Source organism: Sarcophilus harrisii, chromosome 4, assembly GCF_902635505.1.
Source record: "Sarcophilus harrisii chromosome 4, mSarHar1.11, whole genome shotgun sequence".
NCBI classification, from domain to species: domain Eukaryota; kingdom Metazoa; phylum Chordata; class Mammalia; order Dasyuromorphia; family Dasyuridae; genus Sarcophilus; species Sarcophilus harrisii.
Window position 1 is genome coordinate 457627103 of NC_045429.1, and position 23697 is coordinate 457650799.

A 23697-nucleotide genomic window follows, 5' to 3' on the forward strand; every position below is an offset into this window, starting at 1 on the left:
TCGCACCTGCGCCGCTGGGCCCCCCCCCGGCTCCGGGCTCCCCGCTCCGGGCTCCCCGCTCCCGGCCGGCTGCCAGAGGGACTCCGCTAAGGCACAGGTGTGAGCGCGCTGCCCCCTCCGTGCATCCCGGGGCTCCCCGTGGTGAGCGCGCTCCTTGGCTGCCCCGCAAGCGGAGGCCTCGGGGATCCCAGCTAAGCCCGGCGGCCCAGCCCGGGCGCCGCTCCCGGAGGACGAGGGGGCCCGCTCCCGCCCGCCAGCCTCCCTGCAGCTAAAACATCCTCGGTCAAAGGGGCTCGTCCCCAGCGCCAGGGCCACCCCTCAAATCGCCGGGCTTCGGGTGCCATCTACCCCCCCCCATGGGTCCCGGCGTTTTGAGCTCTGGCCCGCCAGCTGGGCATTTAGAGAGGCTTCATAACCCCCTCAGGAAGGGGGGGCTTCCCTCGATCCTGGGCACAGGCCTGTCCTCCCAGCGTTTACATCCACACCCGGACCTTCCTCGCTTATTCCCCGCCCCCACCCCTCATCTCCAAGTCTCTGGGCAGCCCGATGCTCTCTCTTCAGCTCCATCTTTTATCCTTCCCCCAGGCTGCCTTCAATCCCTCCTGCGGGAGAGGCTCCGAGCACGTTTAGATTGGGAGCTCCCTGTGGGCAACGAGTCTCTTTTTGCCTTCCTTGGCACCCTCGGGACTCGCTTGGTACACAGCTGGTGCTCAATAAATGCTTGTCGACTGGCTGCCATCCTTGTGTACTTTGGGGAACTGAGAGTCACAACTCGGTGTCTAGCACACGGTCCGCTCCTAACCAATTATGGCCGAATTGGATGAGGAACAGGACTGGCCAAGCGCTGCCCAACCTGCCCCCTCTTAGAGAAAGGAACTCCTACTGTTTACAGATGGGACTCAGGGCAGAAAAACTCGCAGTTAGTGACGAGGGCCAACAATGGGAACAATAACAGCCAGAGAGCCCGAGTTCCCAAACAGCTTCCTGGATGTTACTTATCTGACCCTCACAACAATCCAGGAAGGTGAGGAGTATTATTATTATCTCCGCTTTGCAGATAAGGAACCGGCACAGAGAGGTTAAGTGCCTAGCCCACAGCTTCACAGCCAGACCGGAGAGGAGTCCGTGGTGCTTTTGCAGGGGCTTTCTGTCTCCCATGTCTGGAATGCCTTCCCCCCCTCCCTTCCAGTAATCCCCAGCCTCCATCAGGCCTGCGACTTCCTCCCAGAGGCCTTTTCCTCCCTCCCCCTCAGATTACCTCATAGGATTTCCCAGATGGGGGATCACAGCTTCAGACTTTAGAGGAGGGTCCTCAGAAGCCATTGAATCCAAGCTCCTCGTTTTGCAGGTGAGGAAACTGAGCCACAGAGTTTAATGCTCTGCCTAGGATCACAGAGCTGGAAGCCCCCCCACCCCAACCTGTGATACAGGGAAGTCAGCTCAGCAGCCTCCCTCCACAATATCTCAGGCATAGGGGGGTAGAGACCACCCTCGTTTCACAGAGGGGGAAACTGAGGCAAAAAGGCAAAAAATCCACTTCAAGTTCAGCGCTTTCTTCTTTTCAACCCCCTTTGGGGCAGTAAGCCTTTTGTATCCCTGAGAACCCCTAACACTCAATAAGACCTTAGTAAATGCAGACAGTGATAAATTGAACAGCTGTTCCATCCTGTTTCCAGAAAAGCAAATGCACCCTAAACTTAGATACGGTTACTAGTTAATCACTTAATAAGCATTAAAATCAAGGCTTTTCTCCATAGGGAAGATTTTGGAAAGGCAAAGGCTATTGGGTTAAAAAGGGGAAAAATTGCAAAAGAACCAGTAGTAAGGAAATGTCTCATCTCGTTTCCCAACTCACTGTGTATAAAAAAGGCTCGTTTTGTTTTCTTGCTTAAGGACTCAGAGGGGACGAACAGTTAGTCAATCAACAAGCACTATGAAGATGCCCACTATGGACAAATTTTGTGCTAAGCTCTGAGGCTACGGAGCAATACCAGCCCTGGCTCTCCAGGAGCCCAGAGTGTCATGGGGGAGACAAAAATAAACAGTCTGCCCAGCTCTGATGTATGCGAGATAAAGTGGAGCTGAATGACCACCGGACCCAGTTCTGGTCTGAGTTCAATGTCAACTGAGCTTAAATGTCAACAAGCACTTATTTAGTAAACACACATTCAAGGAAATTTTCATCTTCTACCCAAGGTCACTAAATCACCAGCAAAACGTCCCAACCAGCTTCCTGATGGACGGAAACGTGCAAACATCTTGTTAAAAGGCTGACAGAAATCCCTGGTCTCTTACATCATTGGACGGTTCTGGGACTTCATCCCTGCCTCGCCGGGCAACTCAGAACGTCTCAATGTCTTATTTTTGTGTCCCCCATGAGGCTCCGGGAAAGTCCCAGAGAGCCTTTGGTGCCCTCAGACCATGTCTGTGTGTAGAGGGCACTTTTTGATTTGATTCATTCCCCCCACTCTCTAAGGGGGGGGGAGCTTGAGCTGGGTGGGGGTCTGAAGTGACCGGGCTGCTTTATTTTCTGCAAGGTAAGCGAAGACCCTCCCCCCCCCTTTTATCTGGGTGAGTCTGGCCAGGGAGAGACACAACCGGAAGGAAATCGTAGCTGAGTCTTTCACGAAAAGATTCCACCTTAAGCAGCTGAATCTCCAGGCACTGGGGCCCCCTCCCCCAGGCCACTTCCTATCTCTTCACACTCTCTCCTTTCATCCCTCCCCCCTCCTCATGAGCCCAAGAGGAAGGGGGGGAAGGGGGAGCGAGAGCAAGAGAGACAGGATGCAGTCATCCCCCTCCTGGCAGCATCTCGGTTACTCGGAGGCAAAAGAGGAGGTTGCTTAGCAACAAGCTCCATTGTGTTTCTTCCGGGCCGGGCTGCCCCAGAGAGGAAGCTGCCGTCTGCCGGCCCCGCCTGGTGACCAGATGAGGTCAGCCCTGTCCCCGGGGCCCGGAGCCCGGCCTCCATGCCCTCTGCAGACCCGCAAGCCCGGCCCCGGGCACGGGGGGCACCGTGGTCCCCCACCTGCTTCCAGCGGCCTGGCAAGCCCTGGCCGGGGTCTGCTCGTGGCCTTGGGTTCCATCCGGGCCAGGCATGTGGAACCGCCCCCCCCCACCCCAGACAGGGCCCTGGGGACACATTTCTCACAGCCCTCCTTTTCAATATAGAGTTTAACCCTCCCTCTCCCCCCTCCCCTCAGCGATACAGGGAAGTCAGCTCAGCAGCCTCCCTCCACAGCATCTCAGGCATAGGGGGGTAGAGACCACCCTCATTTCACAGAGGGGGAAACTGAGGCAAAAAGAGATCACAGACAGAGCCAGAAGTGACTCCCGGACTCTGCCGGCACAGAGGGGAAATGGAGGCCCAGACAGAGGAAGTGGCTGGTTTAAGTCCTCCCCAGAGCACTTAAGGGTGGCTCATTTGCACATGAAATGTTTGGCAGTTTTCTTCTTCTCCTCCTCAGCCAAACAAAGGTGGGTCCGGGAGCCAGCCCCGGCTCCTCCAGCACAGCCCCAGGGCCCGGAATGGCTACAGGAGCTACAAGCAGCGGCTCAGAGAGAGACCCCACGTCCATCCCCCCTCCCGGGGACCCAGTTTTCCTAGGGAGCCCCCGGCTCATGGATCCCTCAGCCAAGCAAACATCCCCTGTGGGGGAGGACCAGGACTGACATTGACACTAGAGTGAGAATTACTTTCCTCACTCAACCCAGCTCCACGAGGAGAGGACGGGCCGGGAGAAGGGACAGAGAGAAGGTGGGGGAGGGGCCGTGGGAAGCCCCCTCGTCCCCCCAGATTAGCCAGGAATAATAACAGCTGCATTTATATAGTGCTTTCACATGGTTGCATTTGAACCTCATAGAACCTTCCTTCCCCACCCCTACCCTACCCCATGTGTGTGTGTGTGTGTGTGTGTGTGTGTGTGTGAGATTATCCCCATTTTCTAGAAAAGGAAACATGACTTGCTCAGGGTCACACAACTGCAGGACTGGAGTTCAGTTTCCCCTCTACCTACTGCGCCACCTCGTGGCCTCGAGCACCTCGGCACTGACGGGTGGGGGCGCAGCGGAGAAGCTATGGGAGACCCTCACCCCAACACTATTCAATCTCTAGCGGGTGCAAATTCGTACATTCATAACATTTTAACTTCATTTTTTTTTTACTTTTGAAAGACGTGACACAGGAAGCAGCTGAGCTCTTTTCCTCTGGCAGAGGGAACTTCCAGCACGTCGGGCCCTTCCTCTCTGTAATGTGGCCCTCACAGTCGCCAGGCTCAGCTTGTGGGGTCCCCCAGACCCTGTGGGTCAGAGGCAGGATCTGAACCTTCCCCATCGGAGCTGAGCTCCCCAGCCTTAGGCCCACTGCCTCTACTGTGCAGCCGGAGGCCTTGGGTTCAAGGGGCAGCCGGCTCCGGTTCGCTCCCTGCCTCACGTGAGCGCTTGGGCCCAAGTAGGAGGGTGGGGGATGGAAGTAAGTAACCCCAAGGTCTCTTCTGGACGAAAATCCTGGGCCGTTCCCGGCTCTCTCTGCTGTGGAGGAACCGGAGGGCCGCAAAAGCCCTTCAGGTACAAGCTCCAGGGCTCCTACCCCTGTTACAGGCACCAGCTCTGGGCCTGAAGTAGTTTGAGGGAAGCAGAAGGCGGGAGGGGAAGCTGAGCCAAAAATGCAGGGGGAAGTGGAGGGGAAAGAAGCAGAGACCTGGAGCTTGCTCACTGAAGGCCTCTGGGTAAAAGAGGGGAAAACGGCCTGTCTGTGGGGCTGGGGAGCCACAGGATACAGGGGGAGGGGCTACCTTCCTCGCTGTCCCCTCTCAGCCTCAGTTCTATGAGCCCACGGAACCTGCTCAGGTCCAAAAGAAAGATTATTTTTAGCTCAGAAGAATCTCTGCTTAATAAAGCTTTCTTGATGCCTTTTGTCCCCCACAACACAACTGCTCCTGACATCAGACCTTCCCTCCCCACCACCTTCACTTGCAGACCCACAAAGGCCTTAAGCAGAGGCAGAGCCTGGTACCCAGCCCGCCCCGGCAGCTCCGGGATCACCTCTGGGGCACAGCAGGAAGGAAGTGGGCCTTCCCATCAGCCACCTCGGCCAGCAGAGCGAGCACTCGGCCCCAGCTTCTGCTTTCTCCTCTTAGTCACATTTTCCTTCCCCTCGCTTGCTCTGGCTGCGTCTCTCCTCAGGGCCCCCCCCTGCCCCGGCCCTGTGCCTGGGAATCCGTGAGCAGCAGGTACGGCCGCACTCCCGGATTCCTGCCTCCCCAAGACGTGGCCACCGATGTCGCCTGGCTCTCTCACAGAAACTCAGGGCCTGTGCCGGCTAATGGCCAGCCAGTCACAGATCACAACAGATTACAGACGGGAAGAGACCTTCAGACTGAGGCTTCTCACTTTCTAGCTGAGGAAACTGAGTCCACAGAGTTCCAGTGTCTGCCCAGGGCCAAAGGGAAGTGGTAGTGAGAACTCACACTTTTGGGGGGTCTCATCAGCCTCCTGCAGTTATCAGCCGTGTGACTTTGGCCAAGTCATTTAACCTATCTGTAAAATGGTGGTGAGAACACCCCCTTATCTCCCAAAGCTGTCTGAGGGTCAAATGAAATCTCTGTACAATGCTTTGTAAACTTTCAAGCACTTTTCCAATGCTAGCTATCATTATTTTTTATTATTATTATCATCATTATTATCCTAAGCAGGGACTGATCAAGGAATCACAGATCACAGATTTATCCATTTTTAAAGTCCTCACTTCAACACAATTCTCAATTCTGTATAGGCTGGTAGAACCAAAAAAAAATCCCTTTAAACAAGAACAATAAATGCATATTTCTATAATGCTTTATAGTTTCCAATGTCCCTCAAAGTGATCTTTGTCATCAGATCCCCATGTACAAAACGAACAATTCCCAATGGGAACAGTGCCAGAGACGGGGTGATTTATATTTTTCTCCGAGACTCAATTCGAACCAAGTCTGATCCTAGAATCCGTTTCCTGCTGAAACCCTACCACCTCCCTCAGCTGAGGTAGGCAGCTTGGGCTTTGTCTAAGGGAATTAGAGTCATTAAAATTAATGAAGAGGTCTCAGAGAAGGGTGACTCCCCCATAATTAAAAAAAATTGTTGTGAGAATAAAATGAGATAATGTTTGAAAAATACAGTGCAGGCCCCGGGGCGCTACATCCATCCTAGTTATTATTAGTATGATCATGAATGTTGTTATTAAGGTTTGGCTCCTGAACCCCAAACCCTTGCTGTCTCCCAACCAGCTCTGCCCGTCTCTCTCCATGTGTCTCTATCCTGTCTCTGGCTCCTTCAAAATCCGGGTTTCCAGATACAGGATCTTCCAATGGCAGCCGAGATCTCTGCCATGGGACTTTCTACAGGAAGCACAGGTGATTGTGAAGTTTATATCCCAGGCAAAGACATCAGGTATTTCCCGTTTCTTGTGGTAGGGACCCCATTGTTAATCTGAGGAAGCCAGTGGCCTGTTCTCGGATGTTAAATGCATAAAAAGAAATACATGGAATAATAAAGGAAATCAATTCTATTGAAGTAAAGATGCCACTTTTTTACATCCACATTCACTGTCTTCTACCATTGATCCATGGGCCCCTAGTTGAGAACTCTGCTGTAAGGGAAGCCTTCGGGGCAGCTGCATCCAGACTCCTCAGGGGCCAGAGGAGACTTCTCTGAACTTTGTCACTCATCTGCCCTCATCCCAACAAAACTCCATTCTGGTGTCACGGATACAGCGATGGAAATGGTCCATTTTTCCTCCCGTGGCTGCCAAGCAGATCACTTGTTTCTCTGGGAAGGTCTGAGTAACTCAGAGCAGCTGATTGGATGTTTACACCATTTATAACCTTGTTCTCACAACTTGTGCCCTAACAAGTTTTCAAAGAACCAATAAACATTAGATGGGATTTATTTATAGGAGGAACTCAACACTGAAACCTGCCTCTCCATCTTGATAGAGACTCCCTACTGGAAAGGCCATTTTCCCTGTCCAGAAGGCTCACCACTGTAACACAGATGAATTTTCTCCCTTCTCTCCACCTGAAAGTCGCCCTCTAACTCCCTCCATCCCATTCCCTTTCAGGCCTTTGTGACCTCCGGCCTCAGGATGCTTCCAGCCTCCGAGCCATCCTCCAATTGATTTTCCCAAAGCTCAAGGCTCTGCTCCAGTTCAAGACTCTTCATCAGTAAAGTCCTCGAGGGCCAGCCACAAACTCTTGTTTGCCACTTAAAGCCTCATAATCCGGCTCCAACCTAACTGCACATAACTCATAAGATTACAGACTTAGAGCTAGAAAGGACCGTCTTAAGTCTAACCCCTGCACTTTACAGGCAGGGAAACTGAGGTTGAAACAGGGGAAGTGACTTGTCTTGGGTGGTTCAGAGAATGTACAACTGAGACTGAATTTGAACTCAGATTTTCCTGACTCTGAATCCAGCGTCCTGGCTACTGTATCACCTGTACGCTCCTCCTTGTGGGCTCTGTGGTCCAGCCAGACTGACCTAGCTGTCCCTATGACCTTCCACTTCCTGTCTCTATGTTCTCTCTCCCCCAATGCATGGAACTCTCGCCATCCTCAGCCTGCAGCAATGCCCTTTAGGGTCCCCTAAGAGCCCAGCCAGAGATGCCCTTTCCCCCCCTAAATCATACCCTTCCTGACTCCCCCAGTGCTGAAACCTTCTCCCCTCTTCCCACCTCAAAATGGGAAAGGGGAGAGAAGGAATATCCTTGTAACAAATATGCAGACTCTAGCATGACCTCTTTCGTAGCTGTAAGGGTGTATAATATTAAAAAATACACACACAAATCCTCCATCTTGCTTTTCCCCCATGAGGTTTTCCACCTTGAGGGCGGGAGCTGTTTCATTTTCGTATCCCTAGCCCCGATCCGATGCCTGGTATATAATTGGTGCTCAATAAGTGCTTGTTTATTAATTGGAGCCAGGAAGACCTAGTTTCAAATTCCCATCTCAGGCTCTTGGTAACTGTGTGACCCTGGGCAAGCCACTCCTACCTTCTCTGTATGTTAGTTTCCTCATCAGGCTTTGGGATTCCTCACTGAGCAGGGGATAAAGCACAGAGATTGGAATCAGGGAGAAGTCAAAATCTGAGTTCAAATCCCTCCTCAGACACTCACTGGGCAAGTCCCTTAATCTCTCTTTGCCTCAATTTCCTTATCTGTTAAAATGAGGAGGGGGCGCTGATGGCTTCTAAGAGCCTCTCCTTACCGGTGTTCCTAACTGATCTCCATGTGACTTGAACAAATCATTAAGGAATTAATAGCATCACTAGAGCTTAGAACTCAGAACAGACTATTGGAAATCACTTGCCAGTGTTAAATTACCCAGGTGTAAAAGGGACAGGGGCAAGTGAACAGCCACATTTCCCATGAAGCTTTGGGCCTTAAGGACTGGTCTGAAGGAAGTTTTTATTCCTGTGGGACTTTGGCTATGTCAGGAAGGCAACAGAGACTCTCTGGGGAGAAAGAGGAGCTGAGTGAGCAGAAATGACCACCTGGTGCCAGAAAGGGGCTAGCAGCAGCAACACATTTGGCTGGGCAGCTGCCAGGCTGTGCTGTGAAAATGGACATCCTCGTTAACATATATTTTAACATATTTAACATGTATGGGACTACCTGCCCTTTAGGGGAGGAGGTGGGGGAAAGGGGAAAACTTGGAACAGAAGGTTTTGCAAGGGTCAATGTTGAAAAATTACCCAGTCATTTGTTTTGTAAATAAAAAGCTATGAAAGAAAGAAAGAAAGAAAGAAAGAAAGAAAGAACGAAAGAAAGAAAGAAAATGGCCATTCTCTGCTGCTTGACACCCAGTAGAGAATAAAATTCCCACCATGAGTCTGGGCCGAATGGTCCAGTCCCGCCTTTGGTCCGGCACAGAGAAGGAACCTCTGGGTAGGATCTCGGAGCAACAAGCTCTCCCCGCTCCTTATCCAAGATAGAGACCCTGATGGTCTCTAAGAAGGAATCCCCACAGAGGTGGAAAGAGATCTTTTACTCCTTATGAATTATTTGAGGCTCTGTGAAGTGTTTTACTTCTAAAATGAGTGTTCAGGAGTAAGCAAAAGCAGGAATACGAATACCTGGTTAGAGCCGTGAATCGTTCCAATTATTCTGTGCAGAGCCAACCCATCCCACGGATGGCAAAGGTGGAAAGCAAAGTCTCAAGAACACCAGAACATTTAGTGACAGCAAAGAAAGACTCCCACAGATGAGGAATAGAGGGCTAACCAAACTGAATGTTAATTACCACAGCCCTTCAATAAAACACACAAATATCAAGATTTTTACAAAACATGGACATGTGTCTACAAACTGAGATGAAACGAAGGAGAACCTGGGAAAAATTATGGTCACAAAAATATAAACAGAGTAACAGCAACAATGAAATGGAACCTTCCAAGTCTTCCTGGGAAAAAGCTAGGAGAAAATGGACCTTCCAATTAGTTTTTGCAGAGGTGGGGGGACAATGGGTGTGGAATACTGAATATGCCATCAGACTCAGCTGAAGTGTTGGTTTTGCTGAACTGATTTTGCCCCCTTTTTATTCTCTGTTAAAAAAAAAAAAAGGCTGGTTCTTTTGATAGCAGAGGAGGGAGAGAGCTATTTGGAAATGATGGTGATGTTAGAAACAAAATATAGTAACAGAATTTAAAAATCAAATCAAAGATGACTATTGTCCCCAATGCAGGGAATAGGAGGCCTACTTAGTCCGACAGTAAATATATATTGGAGAGGAAGTGAAAAAAGTATTATCTGGACCCAGAAATGAACAGGAGGAAAAGATCTTGGGAAATGATGCATTAATGGCTTTCTGTAATGCTCCTCAAAGAGAACCTCATCTTTTAAACTCTACTAGTCTTTGCAAATTAGGAAGTAGCAAGATGTCGAAGCAATGAAAATTCTGGGCTAAATTCACCAGGCTAAAAGGGCCTGGTGAGTGTGAGCGTGTCAACAACAAGGAGTGAATCAACAAAAATTAAATCAGGAAAACCTCCAAGGAAACAAACATTCTCTAGAAATTTAAAGGGGGTTTCAAACATGCAGGGGGGCTACCTTTACCTGGGGAGGGTAAACTTTCATGCACTGAAATACTGAGGCACACACACTCAAAGACACACTCAGAGCCCTGCTTGATTGTGCTTGGGCGAGTTTCTCACCAAGACTGAGGTGCCAGGAGGACTATTTCATTATCCTTCCAATTGTTGCCTCCTGCTTGTGATTTGAGCTGAGCCTGGTCAGTGTATGGGGAGAGAGGAGAAGGGGGAGATGAGAACGACCCTCCCTCTTTTTCTGCTTTCTGTGATGTCGGTAACCCATGAGCCCCCATCGGAGATTTGCTCAGAAAACTTTTCTTGCCCAGTATGACAATAACGACAACAAGGAATCGTGATATGACGCTTCAGGATTTGCCAAGTGCTTCCTCAGAGATGATCTCAGCGCAGCCCAGGTTTTGCCTTCATGATCTTCCTCTTGGACATGCTTTTTCTATCCCAGGTATATGCTTGAAATAATCATTCCATTCAGCATTGAGTAAATAATCAAAGTGACTTTTCAACAGTTCTCCTTGGCTTCTCTGGAATTAACTGTACCTTTGTCAGAGTCTGATGACATCAAGGCCCGAGTACATAGCAACCCTTAAAGAAAAATATGTATTTTCCCTAATCAATCCAAGCTGTCCAACCAGTCCCTTTCACACTGACAATGATCATGGGAATAGTCCTTATAAACTGTAACCAAGGAAAACACCCCGAACACATAGAGCCAAGTGCCTCTTGGGAAAGCCAAGCCCCTTATCTCTCCGGACCAAGAGGTACTTCATGGCAGGCTGAGTGGATTTCGTGCAGGAGCCAAGCGAGACGACTAAAACGTGCGTTGGGTGGCAGCGAAATTCTTGCCTAAATATCTACTCTTCTGATCAAGGGATAGAGAGAGGCTGGAACTGACGAGTCCCCGGATCTGGCTGGTGTGGGGACGTTTTAGTAAGTGCTTTCTAGGTTAAGAACTTCAGTAAGCACTTTGCTAAAATTATCTCATGTGATTGGCAAAGGGAACTTGAGAGGCAGGTGCTGTCATCTCTCCATTTTATAAATGAGGAAACTGAGGCAAATGGGCTCAAGTGATTTGCTCAGGTCTTCGTGATTCTAATCCCAACACGCTACCATAGCATTCTGTTTTTCCTTTCTGATCAAGCCATTTAAGTGAAGTACTTCACTGAAGGGAGCATGGAAGGCTGCAAGGGGAGGGTCATGATGGCTGCCTTAAAGAATAAGGATTAGTCTGTCTGGTCTCACAAGGCTCCAAACTCTAGGAGCCATGGGCAGAAGTTGCAAAGAGGCAGATTTAGGGCTGATACAGGGAAAGGAATAAGCATTTATATAGTGCCCACTGTATGCCAAGCACTCAGGCTATCTTGGGAAGTGGTGAATTTCTCTTCCCCAAAGTCAGAAATTAAGCAAAGGCTCGATGGCCATTTGTCATGCATTTTAATTTTTGGTTTTGGTTGGGAAGATGGCGGGGAAGGGGAGGAGAGGCTCAGTTCTTGTTTAGGAAACACTTGGATAAATTGACCAATAATGCATAGTGGATAGAGCACTGGACCTGAAGTCAGAAGGAACTGAGTTCAAATCCAGGTCCACACCTTAGCTATGTGACCCTAGGCAAGTCACAATCCTATTTACCTCAGTTTCCTCATCTGTAAAATGAACTTGAGAAGAAAATGGCAAACCACTCTAGTATCTCTATCAAGAAAACCCCCAAAAGTCAGACTCATCTAATGGACTAAATGACAATCAAAAAGGGCCAATGCAGATTATTTCAATTCTGATATTCTGAGAATGGTTCTCTCAAATATAGGTGTGTTCTTGGGAGACAAGGACTGAGAGTCAAAAGGTACAAATTAGCCCTCTTTCAAATGACTGAACCCTCCGGAGGTGGTTGTTAGCTGGAATTATTAGATAGTACTCAGGGCAAAGAGGTGCCATGATATATTGAAGGGAATGCTATGAAAACCCAGATTCAAATCCTATTCCTAACATTTAAGAAGTATCAACCTGGACAAGTCACTTAACATGGTATTCCTGGGATTTGCCTACACTCAAATCAGAGATTATTCCTGGAAGCAAACTACAGGACCTCCCCCTATTCAGATGAAAGAGTAGATACCTCCAAACAGCCTCTAGCAAGAATAAAATGGAAGGGCTCTGATACACACTGGAGGGAAGGAAAGCCAGAACTGCTCTGCTGGACTCCATCAAAGTCACAGGATGTGGATTCAGATCCCAGGAAGCTCCCAGAGAAGGGTTACCATACATATGACTCTTGGACCCTCGGTTTTCTTTGTAAAATGGAAATCGTAAAAACAACAATAAGAGATGGAATGGTAACACTAATAGGAGTCGAGGACCGAATGAGATAATTGTAGGAAATAAATCACTTTGTAATCCTACAGTGATTATAAGTTACTGTTCTCACTCAATCATCATGCGCAATAACATGAGTTATTGCACCAACACCAACATCTCCCTCCTGCTCAATCTGACAGAAAGTCTTCCTTCACGTTTGCACTAGAAATCCAGAAAGCTGCCCGGCAGAGGGGACAGAGAGCCGGCCATGATCCCAAGAAACCCTGGGTTCCAGATCCGTCTCCACTACGTGGCCCGTGTGCCCCCAGGGACGTCACTCCGATCTCCACAACTCGAAGACAGGAGGTGCTGACCTGCATTTCTAGGGAGAGATTCCTCCCCTGGGAGGAGTTCTCCACACTGATGAAATCCCAGATCCCATCCTGCTCACTATTAGAAATCGTAGAGACCGAATTTTCCAAAGGAAGCTAATTCCAGAATAATACAAAATGAGAAAAGCAGAAACCAACAGGTCTCTCCAGGAGGAATAAAGTGCCACAAAAAGCTGCCATGAATTTCTAGAGGACAAAAAAAGGGAGGGAGATCAGACACTTGAAACAAATTACGAGCTTAATGGCTAAAACACTCCTATTAAAAGGCTGATCCAAAATCGGCCCCCTGTGAGATGAGTGGGCAAGCCTAAGTTTATAGCCTTCCACCTCCAACATTCCCCCTGATTCTGAAAGTAGCCGCCTTCATAATTAATCTTCCCAGAAAAAAAATATTTTCTAAGAATTTCAGTACTAAAAAGACATGTCTCAAGTGGGTCCCTTCATTTTCAACCCCTCCAAGGACAACTCAGCACAAAAGCCACCAACCTTTAGAAAACTGACCAAGTTATGAAAAGCAGGTATCAGGGAGCTCTCCCTCACATCTTAAGAAGGGACCGTCAGATCCCAACTGCCTCACCTGGGTTTACAGGAAAGGAAGAAGCTTCCAGAGGAATCTCAAGGGCTGTCGATGGAAGAGCCAAAGCCGGCAGGCTGGAGACACAGTGGAAAAGTCTTGCGTTGGGCATGAGGGTGGAAATTCTGGAATAACTGGAGATAAAAATAGCCCCTCCTGGGCTACGTCACACTGGGAAAACCTCAGCAAAGAGGTCAATGAGAGATGCCTTCATGCTCAGCTCCCGGGAGTAATGGATGAGGGCGAGGCACCCATAAACCTCCCTGGCCCTTTATCCGCGTCCTTTGGCCAACGACTTTAATTTTAGTTACTCATATTATGTCGAAATCATTTCTTCCATTTCGGTGGAAGCATCTGGTTTTGATGTGGGCTTTGACTTTGACAAGACGCTCTGGCAAAAACGGGATGACTGAGAAAATCCTTTTGCAAGATAATAATTATTTTCACATGTGTATGTGCATATATATGTGTGTATATACACATAGATCATGCTTTATAAAATGAAAATCTTTCCCCCTACTCTATGAAGAAGATATTAAAAAGAATCATTATTCCCATTTAACAGATGAGGAAACCAAAGTCCAGGGAGATGATGACTTATCCACTGTCACTCACAACATCATAGACCTGGAGCTGGAAGGCATCCCAAGAGGCCTTGAGCTCCACTTCCTCATTTTACAAAGGAGGGAATGAAGGCCAGAGAAAATTAGGTCACATGAGTAAACGTCTGTCTGAGGCAGAATTTGAACTCAGAGTCCAAACATTCTCCTATACCAAGCTGCCTCTGAGATGGACTTGGGTCCATTAATTCATCCCGTGGTCTAGACTTCAGAAATATCTTGGTTTAATGAAGCCAGGCAGCTAACTCATCATCAGAACTGACTGTTTAAAAAACCCAGAGATCAGTGTGAGCCCAGATACATTCTAACACATCAACTACTGCCCGCATCATGTCAGATAGACGAGGGATAGGGGAACTCTGGAGGGCTGCGAACCATTATCAAGTTCCAAGATCTCTCTCTCTCTCTCTTTTTTTTTAAACTGAGGCAATAGGGGTTAATTGAACTTGCCCAGGGTCACAGAGCTAGGAAGTATTAATGTCTGAGACCAGCTTTGAGCTCAGGTCCTCCTGGCTTCAGGGCTGATGCTTTATCTACTGCGCCACTGAGTTGCCTCAAGATCTCTCTTCTCTAAGTAACACTTTGAAACAGAGCCACATATTGTTGTCAAGGACAAAAGTCTGGTCACCATCGAAGGAGACAGAAAAGACAGTCCAACTGGTAACTCACAGTTGCCCTGATGAGATACTCTCATTTAAAAACATCATGATTATTGAAAAAAAAAAAAGAAAAGAAAAACTAAAACCTCCGTAGCGCATTGATCATGTCCCAAATATACTCCGTCCCTTTGTCCCTGAGCCCATCCCTCTGGTGGTCAAGTGGGAGGGGGCACCTTTTGGCATTCATCCAAATCTTTTTTTAAGTCATTTGTCGCTTTCTCCTCAGCCCAATGAGATGTGGAATCTGAGAGGATCCTGATAAAGCCCAGCTCGGTCGCCTACTGGGTGCGGGTCCACTAAGTGGTCAGGCAGGTGCTTCTCAAAAACTGGAGCAAGAAAATCCAAAGGGAAATGAGGTCAGGGGGCGCATTTTGACCGAGGGGTCAGTAGATTGGAGGGGACAGAAAGGTCTTGTGCAGAGGACAGAGAGGGAGAGAACACTGGTGGGGGCAGGAAGGAAACCCGAGGTTCTGCAGAACAAGGAGGAAGCTGGTTGTACGGGCAGGACTCACGCGTTAATCCTCCCGGGAATGCTGGGAGAAGTCCACAGAAGATCATCCGGGAAGAGGGGAGAAGGGGGGACACAGATAGGGGACTTTGGTGATTCTGCCAAGGGCTCATTTGCCAGGTGATCCCCAAAGAACTGATCTTTGTGGCTTTCCTAAGATCTGCACCTGGGCAGCATGAGGGAATTTCCCCAGACTTGTCAAACTGGACAGGCGCCTTGTGCCGGGGCTGATTCATGTGGGCACAGGTTCTGCTGCCAGAAGGAGCCTAGAGACCGTCGCCAGAGACGATCCTGGGCAAGAAAGCCAAAGAGGCAAAGGTCAGAAGCAGCATTTTCCTCAGTGCTGTCCACTGAGATTGGGGAGTCACCAGAAAAAAGTGCACCTGGGAAGAAAACAGTAGCTGGGCAAGAGACACAGTGTTTGTAAACAGGATTTGGAATTCTGGGCCAGGCTTGGAATAAAGAAATGGTGAGTGCTTGTGGGTCAGGGCCAGGGGTGGCCCAAGAAGAGCCAGCATTGACCTCGGAAGGCTGGCGCCAAGGCAGGAGGGCTGGTGGAGACCCGGAGGACCAGGATGCCTTTGTCTGGGGTCTTCCAGATCTGACCTAAAGGGCTTTCAGGTGAAAGGGAGAGGAGGAGGAAGCAAAGCTGTCTCTGCAGAGCTATCAGCTGCAGGTCAAAATAGAGGAAGACTGACACCTGAGACTCCCAGAAGTTTACTCCCAGAAAGAAGGCAGTGAGAAAATGGCAGCACAAAGCACAGCTGAGAGGCCCTGGGAACGGGAGGCCCTGGGAGCGGGAGGCCCTGGGAGCGGGAGGCCCACGGAGCCAGAGGGCAATTTGACCTTGTCAATGTTACAGAGACCTGGAGGAATGAGCCATGATGGGAATGTTGCCAAGGAAGAGCAGACCTTATTCACAAGAAAGAGCCTCGCTACCGGGAGTGGAGGTGGGAAGGACAAGCACTGCTGTATAGGAAGGAGATAATGGGGAAACGGGAGGGATGGTCATGGAGGAAAGCCTTGGGAAAAGGCCAGTGGAGGCCAGAAACCAAAGCAATCTTGCTGTGAGTGCACTGCAGACCTCCCGGATGGCAAAGGACAATAGAGGGAGAGGGGTCCGAGAAATATGTAAGAAACGAAGTCCTGATGCCCAGAATGAGCTTAAGGCTGGAAAAGAAAGTTTAAGGCCAAAACCCAAAAGGTTTTAAAAGCTATACTGGGGGCAAAAAGAATCAAAGAGGAAGCAGGCTGGCTGCTGGGTGAGGGGGTGGCCAGAAGACCCCCTGTGGCCACCGAGCGCAGTCAGGGCCTTTTCTCTTTCCCAGCCAATCCTTAGGCCCCACTGTCCAGTTCTCCCCAGACCCCTGCTGCCCGTAGTCTTTGGGAACTTGCCGGAGGCCCTGCTGCAGCCCCAACCCACTGTCTTCCATCTGCCATGAAATAAACATGGAAATGAGCCTGCCTTATATGTATTTCCTCTCCCCTTCCCCATTAGAACAAGAGCAACGAGGATCTTGATTTTCTATTTTTTAATCCAATCCTTGGCGCAGGGATTGGTACGCAGAAGGCACTTAATAAATGTTTCCTATTCCATTTCCTTCTCCCTGCCCCCAGCCAGGGTTACTAGATGGCAAGTCTAGAGCTAACCGGCCTATTGAGTAAGGTCTTATTTAATAATCCCTCATTAGCAAAAACCCTTCCAGGACAAGAAAGTGTGCCAAATAAAATGGCGGCCCTCAGTTTACTAAACATTGCCTGGTGAGCTGAAGAAAGTTTCCAAAGAAAGACACAGAGAGGTCTTAGGTTAGGAGCCAGAAGAGGTCTCGGAGGCCACAGGACCCCCCCCCCCCCCATACACAAAGAGAAGGTCCAGGGTCCCTGTTTGGTTAAAGCTGCTTGAAGTGAAAGCTACTGCTCACCTTGGAGAAGAGGAGGGGAAGGGGGAAAGAAGGGAGAAAGGACAAAAAGATGGAGGAAGGGGGAAAGAGGGGGAGGGGAGGAGAAAGGGAGTTTCTCCACTGTCCACAGGTATTGCATTTGTTCCCTCCTCCCTCAATTGGAGCTCATCTGTTTATCTGTTTGGAAGCCCCTCACAGGGATGGGAGCTCTTTGAGGACAGGTTTCCCCTCCCTCTCAGCAAATCCAACACCCAGCACACAGCAGGCACTCAGCCTCCATTTGCCAACCACGGCGCTTTCCCTCCCCAAGTCCTCCTCTTCCCCCCATTGGAACAACCCTGGATCATGAGGAGGAACTTTTGCTTTCTCTTGTTCAGAAGCAGGTCTCTCCCTCTCTTGCCAAACTTTACCCCAACTGACGCCAGAATCTGAGTCCTCACTTCCCTTATCTAGTCCTTGCTTGGTTGTACTTGCATCCTTAGCACTGGCTCTGACACAGAGTAATATTCTCTCTCTCTCTCTCTCTCTCTCTCTCTCTCTCTCTCTCTCTCTCTCTCTGTCTCTTTCTTTCTCTCTGTCTGTCTGTCTCTCTCTGTCTCAATCTCTGTCTGTTTCTCTCTGTCTATCTCTCTTAATCTCTGTCTGTCTCTGTCTCTCTTTCTTTCTCTGCCTGCCTGTCCGTCTGTCTCTCTTAATCTCTGTCTCTCATTCTCTCTGTCTCAATCTCTGTGTATGTCTCTCTTTTGTGCATATTTACCTTTGTCTCTCCCTCCTCTTCCCCTCCCTCTCTTCTCTCCCCGCTACTCTCCCTCTTCCTCCTTTCTCCCCAGTCCTCAGTCAGCCTCCCCGCTCCCCTTCTCTTCCCCTTTCTTCTCCTCTTTCCTCTCCCTCACTCTCTACTCTCACTATGCCCCCCTCCCTTCTTCCCTTTCCCTCAGTCCCTCCTCCCCTTTCCTCTCCCCTTCTTCTCCCTCCATCTCTCCACCTCTCCTAAATATCAGACTGGATTACACTGCACAAGCATACAGAAAAAACAAAACTGGGGCCACATCCCGGGCTGCCCGAGCAGCGCCGGGTGTGAAGCTTTGGGGACCAGAAGCCCCAGGTTTGAGGGCCAGCGGCTCCTCGCCGGAGCCGAGTCATTCCATTTACCTTGGAATCATCGAATCCCAGAATGCCAGAGAGCCAAAGGATGAAGGAAGACATCTGGCCCGGTCTCTGGTTGTCCCCCAATCATTCTAGTGCAGAGGGCAACGTGGCGGCTGCCATGGGAGGGGGGTGAACAACATGGGCTTCTGAAGTCAGGAGAGGCTCCCGGGTCATCAGGGATGGGTCTGGAAGCTCCAGGAGGATCCCGATGGGCAGGGCAGGGCCGGGTGAGGAAGGAGGAGGCTGTTCCAAGGAGAGGGAACCGCACAAAAAGGCAAAGTCCCAGGGAGAGCGTGTGAGAATATCTGCTCACTGGGCAGCCTGCGCTGTGCCTGGGTGAGCGGCATAATCTCTGATGACCTGGAATGCGGGGCAGGGGAACTCGGGAGGTAAAGACCAATCTATGAAGATTTCTTGAGCGAGGGGTGGAGGGACAACTAGGATTTGTTACACTCAAGGCAAAAGCACAAAGAAGGCCATTTGTGAAGGGGGGAAGGGCAGGGCAAGGGAAAAGCTCACCAACTGGGAACTTCCAAATGAAAGAAATTATTCTTGCTGACCAAGGACTAAATCACCCCTGAAGCACTGCAATGTGCTCTGTTATACAGCCCCCTGGATCAGGGCTCCTATCACCCTACCCTAGTTATAGTTTTGCAAAAGAGTGACCAAGGACATGATTAAGGTTAGCCTAGAAGAAAATTGACCTGGCAGCAGAAGAGAGAGACGGGCAGTCCTGGGCTCATTAGGAAGCTCTTGGGAAAATGGTAATGAAGGCTTAACCCAGCCCAGCAGCAGTGGAAAGAGGAAGGAGAGAAGAAACTGAGGAACCTACAGGACCTAGCAATAACCCAGGGTATGGGGAGAGAGAAGAGAGGGCAAAGGAGGAGAGGAAGGTGATGATGACTCCAAACGGAGCTGACTGGGGGACTTAGCCAATGTTCAACTTTGATAAGAGGCCCTTCCATAATTAAACATTGACTTTTTAATAAATAACTAAGTGGCCTTACAGCAATGGTGATTCAGAATAATACAAATATCCATTCAAAATGTGCTCATGTTTTTTTTTTTCACAAAAGTATGTACAACTTCCAGCAATAGTTAGTCCGTAAGTCAAAAAGCATTTATTTATTTTTGCTGAGGCAATTGGGTTAAGTGACTTGCCCAAGGTCACACAGATAGGAAGTGTTAAGTGTCTGAGACCAGATTTGAACTCAGGTCCTCCTGACTTCAGGGCTGGGGCTCTACCCACTGCACCAACAAGCATTTATTCAACATGTAATATGTCAGGCTCTGTGGTAATAAACACTGGTAATACAAAAAGAGGCAGAAACAGCGAAGGCAAGATGCAAACAACCATGTAAGTATAAGATCCATTCACAGTCAGTAGAAGGAAATATTTTTATGAACAGAATTTGATTTTAAATCCTCTGGGAATGTTTGCTTTTTGAGGAGATTTAATGGCAAATCCTTTAAAAAGGGATCCATCGTCCCCTAATATATACAACAGGGAGGCAGAACTGTGCAATGGGAAGAATGCTGGCTCATTGGCCAAAGGCCCTGGGTTCAAATTCTGCCTCTGACGCTTAGCACCGATGCTTATTTGGACAAGTCATTTAACTGGGTCTTAAGTAAAATGAGGGAACGGGACTAAATTACTTCGGAGATGCCCCTGTAGATCTTTATCGATGATCTCTGAAGAACAGAGATTTTTAATCTACTAGGTCTGCTTATGTCACTCTGAGGTCTCCTCCAAATCTCATTATGATCCTGGAGATCTCAGAATTAGTAGATTTTAAGATCAGGTATCTTAATCATTTATATTATTATATTATATTATAATACTCTTATACTCTTAAACAACCGCAGCTGTCAGTCATAGTCATGTGTTAATCACAAACTGATCACTTTCTCTTGCTTTGCAGCCCCACCAATCAGTTGCACTTCCCTCGCATGCTCAGTCACCACAATCCTCCAAAAAACAATTGAGCACAATCACAAGACCTTCTCGGGCTCATTAGAACATCAGTGTGATAGTCAATGTGAAGATACATTATTACACCATCACATCACTCCCAAAGGGGTTAATAACTGGCCAAATGTAACTACTATGTAACACATAGATGGCTCGTATTAGCCAGGGATATTTTCACAGTGTGACGAGATCTCTGCAACAAAATTTAGGTCAAATTATCCCTCTGGCATGGCGTAAGTGGGGCAAACCTGGAATTTAGCACCACAGAATCCTAAATCCCAGACCTAGAACTGGAAGGGACCTAAGAGGTCATCTACTTTGCAAAGAAGGAAACTGAGGTCCAGCTGTGTGAAGTAGTTCATCTAGCTCCTTGCCAGAGGACATAATAACAACTTTAGCAAAGTTGCAGGATATAAAATAAACCCGCATAAGTCATTGGCATTTCTACGTTAGAAGAAAGAAAAATTCCATTTAAAATAACTGTAGATAATATAAAATATTTGGGAGTCTGTCTACCAAGACAAAGCCAGGAACTATATGAATGTAATTGCAAAACACCTTTCACACAAAGTTAGATTTAAACAACTGGAAGAATGTCAAGTGCACATGGATAGATCAAGCTAATATAATAAAAATGAGAATTCTACCTAAATTAATCTGTTTATCCAGTGCCATACCAATCAAACTCCCAAGAAATTACTTTGTAGAACTCGAAAAAATAATTACAAAATTTGTCTGGAAGAACAAAAGGTCAAGAATTTCAAGGGAAATAATGAAAAATATGCAAAGGAAGGTGACATAGTTGTAAAAGACCTAGCATATATAATATATCAAAACTAATTGTTACTGGTTAAGAAACAGCGTAGTAGATCAGTGAATAGGTTAGGTTCACAAGACACAGTAGTCAAAAACTATGGTAATCTAGTGTTTGATAAACCCAAAGACTCCAGCTTCTGGGATAAGAACTCATTATTTGACAAAAATTGCTGGGAAAACTGAAAAATAGTATGGCAGAAACTAGGCACTAATATGTAATACTTTATATCAAGAAAAGATTAAAATAGGTTTATGATTTAGACATAAAAGGTGATATATTATAAGCAAACTAGAAGAACAACGGATAGTCTACCTTCTGGGTCTGTGGAGAAGGGAGAAATTTAAAACAAAAGAACTAGAGAACATTATGAAATGCAAAATGGATAATTTTGATTATATTAAATTTAAAAGTTGTCGAACAAACAAAATCAATGCAGCCAAGATTAGAAGGGAAGCAGAAAACTGGGGGGGGGGAGGATTTATATCCAGTGTTTCTAGAAAAGGCCTTACTTCTAAAATATATAGAGAATTGATTCAAATTTATAAGAATATAAGCCATTTTCCAACAAATAAATGATAAATGGTCAAAGGATGTGAACAGAATTTTCAGATGAAGAAATTAGAGCCATTTCTATCATATGAAAAAAATGCTCTAAGTCACTATTGATTAGAAAAATGCAAATTAAAACAACTCTGAGGTACCACTTCACACCTTCCAGATTAGCTAAGATGACAGGAAAAGATAAAATAAATATTGAAAGGGATGTGGGAAACACTGATATATAGTTGGTGGAGTTGTGAACTGACTCAAACATTCAACCAGAGCAATTTGGAACTATGCCCAAAGGGCTAACAAACTGTATATACCCTTTGATCTAGCAGTGTGTCTATTGGGTCTGTATCCCAAAGACATCATAAAGGAGGGAAAGGGATCCACATGTGCAAAAACTGTTTGCAGCAGCCCTTTTTGTGTGGCAAGAAACTGGAAACTGAATGGATGCTCATCAGTTGGGGAATGGCTGAACAAGTTATGGGATATGAGTATTATGGAATATTATTTTTCTATAAGAAATGATGAGAAGGCTGATTTCAGGAAAGCCTGGAAAGACTTGCATGAACTGATGCTGAGTGAAGTTAGTAGAATCAAGAGAACATTTACACAGTAACAAGATTTTATGATGATCAACTGTGATGGGTGTGGCTCTTTAACAGCGAGATGATTCAGACCAATTCTGATGAAGGGGGATAGAGCCATCTGTACCCAGAGCAAGACTGTGGGGACTGAGTGTGGATCACAGCATAGTATTTTTACCTTTTTTGCTTGTTGTTGCTTGTTTTTTGTTTTCTTTCTCATTTTTTTTCCTTTTTGATCTCTCTCTCTCTCTTATTGCAGAACAAGACAGATGTGGAAATATATTTGGAAGAATTGCATATGTTTAACTTATATTGAATTATTTGCTATCTAGGAGAGGTGAGTGGAAGAAGGGAAGGAGAAAAATGTGGAATACAAACTTTTGCAAAGGTGAAGATTATAAACTATCTTTGCATGTATTTTGAAAAACAAAGAGCTTTTATTTAAGAAAAAGAAGATGCACTTGCTCAATCACTCCATGTCTCTTTTTTTCAACCATTAGAAAATTCAGCAAGATATGCAGGTGTGACTTTCCTCCTGCCTTCCCTCCCCCCCCAATTTGGTTCTTCCCAGTATAATAACTTTGTTGAGACATTGGAACCCAAATCCACCATAATGGTGCAAAATATTGTTGTGAGATCATTTAGAACAGACTTCCTTATTTTTTTTGGCAGCACAAATCCTTTTGGAAGACTGACAAAGCTTACAAATCTCTTCTCAGAATCATGTTTTTAAATAATTGAAGGAAATGCTAAATTTTAGTTGGAAAAAGGTGAAAATAAAAATGTACTTTTTCCTCATCTGAGTTTGAACTCCCTTGAAGTCTCTTACATATCCCTAGTCCCTACATTAAGAATCACTGTGTAAGACAGTCACTCTCTTGGAGCAGATGACAAGACTTTTAGGACACACTCCCTCTAAAATTATCTCTCCTTACTTCCTGTTTGGAAAGTCAATTCCCCACTTTGTACAGGGTACACCTCTCCATTACCTCAAAAAGTCCCTTCTCGTTCCATTATTGTCAATAACTTATCATAAGCCCCATCCTAAGAGTCTCTTCCTAAATTATTCTTCTGGCTGATGATGCTCAGATTTACGTTTCTCTCCCAACTGCCGAGTTCGTTATCACCTGCCTAGCAGAAATTTGGAACCAGATGGCCCATAGGCATTTCAAACTCCAACTGTCAAAACTAGAACTCATTATCCATGCCCATAAACCTATCCCTTTTACTAATAGCCCTGTTTCTATGGAAATTCTTCCAATCACCCTTTCCTCCACAAGTAGAGCTACCATCTGAGGCCGGGCCCCTCACCTGCTTGGTCTCCCAGTTGATTTTCTAGCCTCAATGATGATGATCTTGCAGGATGACGGGGGTTCCTGAGGCATAATGAAGCCCAGAGAAGGATAGCTAGGGAAGAAATGAAGCAACTAGGCAAATATGGAGCCAATGAGTGGTATAGTTAAATAAGTTAATAAATAGTGAATGAATAATTAAATAAAGTTCGATTTGGTGGCTATGTGAAGGGTGGATGAGAGAAACCTAAAAACTTGAGGCCATATCCTTCCTACCTTTTGAACCTTTTGAGTCCTCTTGGATGCAACCA

The 23697-nt window shown here is 47.2% G+C and overlaps 1 protein-coding gene across 16 annotated transcripts in view; it reads right to left on the minus strand.

The window, feature by feature from the left end:
- LOC100921442 (leucine-rich repeat flightless-interacting protein 1) overlaps positions 1–23697 on the minus strand; it is a 165665-nt gene that overhangs the window by 90888 nt on the left and 51080 nt on the right. Inside the window, exon 1 of one of the 16 annotated variants that reach the window (XM_031968225.1) lies at positions 18176–18459. The exons of the other annotated variants lie outside the window; for them this stretch is intronic. Coding sequence (XP_031824085.1) covers positions 18176–18229 — 54 coding nt within the window. The 5' untranslated portion in view covers positions 18230–18459. Of the gene's footprint in view, positions 1–18175; positions 18460–23697 lie in introns of those variants that run through there. 16 annotated transcript variants of the gene reach the window in all.